Source organism: Sander vitreus, unplaced genomic scaffold, assembly GCF_031162955.1.
Source record: "Sander vitreus isolate 19-12246 unplaced genomic scaffold, sanVit1 ctg536_0, whole genome shotgun sequence".
Classification (NCBI taxonomy): Eukaryota; Metazoa; Chordata; class Actinopteri; order Perciformes; family Percidae; genus Sander; species Sander vitreus.
In genome coordinates, this window is record NW_027595635.1 from 13,548 (window position 1) to 20,719 (window position 7,172).

Here is a 7,172-nt window from a genome sequence, read left to right on the forward strand (position 1 = left end):
CTCGGCACTTAAATGGTTTAGCTCCTATATGGCAAATAGGAGCTTCTCTGTCATGATTGGTGACCTCTCCTCATCACCAGCTCCTCTCTCTTGTGCTTTACCTAGGGGTTCAATACTTGGCCCCATCCTGTTTTCTTTATATATGTTGCCTTTAGGGGCTATTATATATATTATAGGCAAGCACAACGATTTCATTGTTATGTAGATGATTTGCAAATGTATTTGCCTTTGAAACCAAATTACAGTGTTGCACTAAACTCCCTGTTTAGTTGTATTAATGATATTAAGTTGTGGCTTTCACAAAACTTTCTTAATTTAAATGAAGTAAAAACTGAGTGTATTACCTTCAGTACTTCATGCATGCCAAACGGTCCAGCTTTGAGTTTGTGAGCTCTGGCTTCATACACTAAGCCAGCTGTCAAAATTTGGGGGTTACATTTGATTTGCAGCATTACATTTGATAAGCAGATCAGCAATGTTCCACCTTGCTCTCCTGGCTAAAGTTAAGCCCTTCCTTAACAGGCATGGTCTCCTCGTAGCTCTGTATTTTCACTTCTCTCTCTTACACTTCTAAGGTACAGTGATTCTAGACTACATCATATTGTAGTTTAACAGTGTGTGACTCCCTCTGGTGGATGTTGTGGAGTATTGTGTTGTCTTTGCTCCAAAGGTTTTTGTACAGAGTTTTGGTGTTTCCTGTCATTGTGGGCTGCAGAGCACAGTAGTACACAGCAGAGTCAGACAGCTGAAGCTTCTGGATCTTCAGAGGAACTGATGTCTTGTTGATTTTAGCATCAAATCGGTCTTTAAAAAACTCTGGAGCATTCTCTTCTGTTCCAAAGGTATCACGTCTCAAAATAAACATTGGAAAGTTATTGTCTTCTTGTTTATACCAGAACAAATATGCATTTGAGCTAACACTGATTTCAAATGTACAGTCAAGAGTAACTGTCTCTCCTTCAGTAGTAATGACATCTCCTGTTGGCTGGATCACTCTGTCTTCTCCTTTACACTCTGGGGAAGAAGAGAACATGCAGAGGAAGAGATAAATCAATAAAGATGATTGATTCATGGATAACAATCAGTATTTTTAAATAGTTACCTAGCCAGAGAGTCAGAATCAGGATGTTAGTCAGCCAGTGTTTCATGTCTGCAGTGAGATGGGAGGAGAGAGAGGAAGAGCATTGATACTCTGATGGATCTGGGCCTTCACATCATTGGTCCTTCCTCTTTATCATCTGTTGAGGATCTCTGAACATTTTGTAATTTACCTGAAGTTTAACAGTGTGTGACTCCCTCTGGTGGATGTTGTGGAGTATTGTGTTGTATTTACTCCAAAGGTTTTTGTACAGAGTTTTGGTGTTTCCTGTCACTGTGGGCTGCAGAGCACAGTAGTACACAGCAGAGTCAGACAGCTGAAGCTTCTGGATCTTCAGAGGAACTGATCTAAAGCTGGAATTCAGTGTGGACGAAAATTTCTCCTTGTCCACTGTTATCCCCGTTCCAACCTTAAAGCGGCTCAGAATGAATTTGGGGCTGTTGTTTCCATCCTGTTTGTACCAGAAGAGATAATCATTAGTTGAACTGCTGTTATATTGACAGCCAAGTGTTACTGCCTCTCCTTCAGTAGCTGTCACATCTCCTTCTGGTTGCAGCACGTTGTCTTTTTGTGCTCTGCATTCTGTAAAACAGCAACAAACAGAATCAGTGTGCTGTTAAAGAATCATATCAATGTTGGATTGATATCAAAGAAACAGAGTTGTGTTCATACCAAGGCTCATAGCAGCCAGCAACACTGAGATGAACAGAGGCTTCATATCTGCAGTGTGGAGTAACTCTGAGCTACAGCAAGTATAAAGAAGGCTGTGATCTCTCTGTTTAGTCTTCATCAACACTAAGTTGGTGGATTAGAAGGAGGAACCTGATCACAGTGACAGGGCTCATTCACAGCCCTGGGTTATTCCCCCTACTGACAACTTTACACCTAACATGTCTTGTGCCTCTCTCCTTTCTTTGTGTAACATGTCTTGTATGAAGTGGTCAACATGTTGAACAATGGAAGGAGCTCATTGTGGCCTATCTATTTTCATTGTTTCTTTGGGCAGTTGGTATGAACAGAACCAAAAGTTTAAGTCCGGTGGATTCCATAGTTACATGTCTGCGACCGGCACAACATTTCCTACATTTTGACCAACCATGATGTATGAAGACTGAAAACTGTAGTGGAGAGAGTAATTTGTTTTGCTAACATTTCAGAGAATCATCCTGCAGCTCCCCCCTCTGTCCTCCCCTCTAACTCTCAACATTCTGTCTCATACACACTCATTGGAAAATCTGAAACGGTCTGAAAACTGGACGATACATAAACTGTGATTTGGTAGAAACCGTGCTTGATATCAGAATGCCCATTCAGCCCAATAAAGGCCAAAGTCTTCTCTTCGGTTTAAACTTTTAATTATTTTTCTACATTAAAGTATGGCGATACAGTATGGCCCGAAAGACGGGTTGTTTTGAGCATTGTTAAGCGATTTCCCGAAGATTTAACATTAAAGTCAATGGGAAATTTTAACATTGTGGCCTAATGGACCACAGAGTATGAAGCGGATTTAGTAGGTAAGTCAGTGTCCATTTATTTGTTGTCATGGTGTCTTGTGTTTGAACCATCATACAGTTGGTTTGTCATTGATGTGGATTTGCTGCTCATGTGAATCCCCCCACAGTGTTACATTAGCAGCTGTAACCACAGGGACTCTGATAAAACTGGAATAATCAGAATCCATCTGATATGAAGCTGTGGTTTGAATACCACTTCCCTCCTCTTTGAAGAGTAGTCAGTTATCTGTGTTCAGGTTTTTGTACAGCCTCTTCTACACTTTGTATCACTGTGTTTCTAGAGCACAGTAGTAGAGACCTGTGTCTGCCAGGGTTAGTCTCTTTATGGTCAGTTCAGTTGTTTTCTCTGTTGTTTTGGATTCATATCGCTTATCTGGGATATATTCAGTCATGTAGCTCAAGGTCTCTTGCTCCTTTCCAGAGTATAAACTGAGGTGCCTGAAGGTCTGAATGATGTCTGTACCAGTGAAGTGCAATACTGCTATATGTTGTCTCATATTCACATCTGAGTGTAACAGAGTCTCCTTCTCTTTTACTGACTTTATCTTCTACAGGAGAGATTTTGTTTCCAGCTATTATTCCTGGAAAAGTAGAGAAAATGAAGTCATTAGACTAACATTGTTCATGAGGCTGAGAGGAGAAAACAGTGGAAAAAGTCAACTGTACATTGTTAATCTGGACAGAAACCGTTCAACTGTCAGAGATTTATGCTCTGAATTGCAGTTTATATAAATCTTTAGAAAATAAACCATGTTGTCCTTTGTATCTTACCAAAGAAAAGAGCAGCAAGAATAATCCACAGCCAATGTTCCATCTCTACAACAAGGTTTAAATCAACAGGAGAAACTAGCTGATGTTCAACATTCAGTCTGAGAATTGTTCTCTTCACAGCAGCACTTATTATTGACTGAATGGTTGAACACAGAGCAGAAGTAGTGCACCTCCTACTTGATAATGTTGACCTCTAGTGGAGGTACAAAGTTCAGTACAACAGTGTAGAAAAAAGTCTTCCAGCAGCTTGTCAGTGTGTCAGCTTGTGTTTTTGTACAGAGACTGTGGGTTTGCTGTCACTGTGGGCCTCACAGCACAGTAGTACAGAGCAGAGTCTGTCACTGCAGCAGAGGAGATCTGAAGATCCATTTTGGTTTTATCCTCACTCACTGAAACAGACAGTTCAGAGTTTGTACTTTGAATTTTTTTTCCTGATTCCAGATGAGAGATGAGGAACTCTGGTGGCTTTCCTGAATATTGTCGATACCAGAAGAAATAATCAGCAGAACCTTTGGAGTATCTGCAGGACAGAGTAACAGAGCTGCCTTCTAAACTGTTCTCTTCTTTCTGGACTGGAGTGAGTTCTTCACAGCTGATACCTAAAGGAGGAGATAACTGTTATTTCATGTTGTACAATGATCAAAATTAACATTCAGACGTTATTGGAATAAACTTTTCATGCTGCATAGTCTAACATACCTGTTAGAATGGAAAGAAACATCAGAGAAAACACACAATGCTGCAGTGACAGCATGTTGAATAAAGGTAATGTTGATGGTTTGTTTATTGATCTCTGTTGAATATAGAAGTTCCTCTCTCTTCTATAGTTCAGTAACAGCTCAGCTCCTCCCTGAGTCTCTCCGTCTCCTCGTAGCTCTGTATTTTCACTTATCTTAGTTACTCTTCTAAGTTAAAGTGATTCTAGACTACATCATATTGTAGTTTAACAGTGTGTGACTCCCTCTGGTGGATGCTGTGGAGTATTGTGTTGTCTTTGCTCCAAAGGTTTTTGTACAGAGTTTTGGTGTTTCCTGTCACTGTGGGCCTCACAGCACAGTAGTACACAGCAGAGTCAGACACCTTAGCTGAGGAGATCTGCAGATCTATTTTGGTTTTATCCTCACTCACTGAAACAGACAGTCCAGATTTTGTTGCATTTTGCGTTCCCAAGTGATAGATGATGAATTCTGGTGGTTTTCCTGGATATTGTCGATACCAGAAGAAATAATCACTACCAGTTGCTTGTTTGGAGTATCTGTAGGACAGAGTAACAGAGCTGTCTTCAAAACTGTTCTCTTCTTTCTCTACTGGAGTGAGTTTTTCACAGCTGACACCTAAAGGAAGAGATAACTGTTATTTCATGTTGTATGAGACTCAATGAATTATTGCAATTTAGATGTTATTGGAATTAAACTTGTTCAAGCTGCATAATCTAACTTACCTGTGAGGATATAAAGCAACATCAGAAAAACCACACAATGCTGCAGTGACAGCATGTTGAATAAAGGTAATGTTGATGGTTTGTGTATTGATCTCTGTTGAATATAGAAGTTCCTCTCTCTTCTATAGTTCAGTAACAGCTCAGCTCCTCCCTGAATGTCTCTTTCTCTTCTTAGATCTGTATCTTCACCTCTCTGTTATGCTTCCTCCGGTTAACAGACTGGTGGCAATATGTTGTACCATTTCGTTGTTTATCCTTCTAAAACAAGAATTACATAACATTAGATGCCATGATTTAATGCTTGGATCACCTTTTCAGGGTTTACAATCACAAGAAGGATGAAGAAGTTGAAACAACATAATTTCATCACTAAATATCTTATCTAGTTTAATGTGACCTGATTCACAGAATTTTGGGAGAAAAATGTAAATCTTAATTCCAGGCTTAGTCATTTTAAAAAACACTTTATATGATTAAAAACCAGCGGCCACAATTACTGGACTTTAATTAAATGTTGAATTACCGATTGTCAGGAAAACGGAAATAATATCATCCAAAGACATGTAAACAGAGAATGAGGGGACCTAGGATTGAACCCTGTGGTACACCACAATAAATCAACCTTAAGAGAAAAACACAAACTTCTTCCATAAACATAAGAACAAAACTATGACCTGATTCTGTGATGCTAACCAGAGTTGAAATAGAGCTCTGTTGGATGTCAGGGGATTTACTGTTACAATCAGTTAGGAGGTATTGTTCATGAACATAATATAACATCTCATTATCATACTGTTGAAGAAAACACCTTTCCTTTCATATTTAGTGCTTAATTTTCTGTTATTGTCACCTCTACAAATAATCTACACAATATCATTACATAGTATTCAAAGTTTAACAGTGTGTGACTCCCTCTGGTGGATGTTGTGGAGTATTGTGTTGTCTTTGCTCCAAAGGTTTTTGTACAGAGTTTTGGTGTTTCCTGTCACTGTGGGCCGCAGAGCACAGTAGTACACAGCAGAGTCAGACAGCTTAGCTGAGGGGATGTTCATATGGATTTGTTTGCCCTCCACATTAATCTTCAGTCCAGGGATTATAATATTTCCTACTTCTCCTGAAGCAGAGTGGGAGATGATGAACTCTGGTGGTTTTCCTGGAAATTGTCGGTACCAGAAGAAATAATTACTAGTTGACAATTCCAAGTATCTGTAGGACAGAGTAACAGAGCTGTCTTCTAAACTGTTCTCTTCTTTCTGGACTGGAGTGAGTTCTTCAAAACTGACACCTAAAGGAGGAGATAACTGTTATTTCATGTTGTACAATGCTCAAATGATTCACATTCAGACATTATTGGAAAAGTGTTCACGCTTCATAATCTAACTTACCTGTTAGAATGGAAAGAAACATCAGAGAAAACACACAATGCTGCAGTGACAGCATGTTGAATAAAGGTAATGTTGATGGTTTGTGTATTGATCTCTGTTGAATATAGTTCAGTATCAGCTCAGCTCCTCCCTTAATGTCTCCGTCTCCTTGTAGCTCTGTATTGTCACTTCTCTCTGTTACACTCCTAAGATGCGATCCAGTCTGAACACGAGCTTTACAGCGTGTGACTCATGATTAAAACCTGTTACCTCACGATCAACCGTACCAGCCCATACGTCGTTTCCAAGCGCTCTACAAATGAGATTCTAGACTACTCATATTGAAGTTTAACAGTGTGTGACTCCCTCTGGTGGATGTTGAGGGTATTGTGTTGTCTTTGCTCCAAGGTTTTGTACAGAGTTTTGGTGTTTCCTGTCACTGTGGGCTTCACAGCACAGTAGTACACAGCAGAGTCAGGCACCTTAGCTGAGGAGATCTCCAGATCCATTTTGGTTTTATCCTCAGTCACTGAGACAGACAGTTCAGAGTTTGTACTTTGAATTTTTTTTCCGTTCCCAAGTGAAAGATGATGAATTCTGGTGGTTTTCCTGGATATTGTCGATACCAGTAAAACTCATCACTACCAGTTGCTTGTTTGGAGTATCTGTAGGACAGAGTAACAGAGCTGTCTTCTAAACTGTTCTCTTCTTTCTCGACTGGAGTGAGTTCTTCACAGCTGATACCTAAAGGAGGAGATAACTGTTATTTCATGTTGTACAATGAACAAATAATTCATATGCAGATATTTAGAAACATTTTCCTGTTGTATAATCTAACATACCTGTGAGGATGGAAAGAAACATCAGAGAAAACACACAATGCTGCAGTGACAGCATGTTGAATAAAGGTAATGTTGATGGTTTGTGTATTGATCTCTGTTGAATATAGAAGTTCCTCTCTCTTCTATAGTTCAGTAACAGCT

The 7,172-nt window shown here is 39.6% G+C and overlaps 1 gene segment (V, D, J or C); it reads right to left on the bottom strand.

The window, feature by feature from the left end:
* Positions 1-1,102: 1,102 nt before the first annotated feature.
* Positions 1,103-3,634, bottom strand: LOC144514294 (T cell receptor alpha variable 18-like). The segment is given in 3 exon segments: positions 1,103-1,150; positions 1,272-1,681; positions 3,385-3,634. Coding segments are annotated over 3 exon segments (459 nt in total).
* Between the last annotated feature and the right edge of the window lie 3,538 nt (positions 3,635-7,172).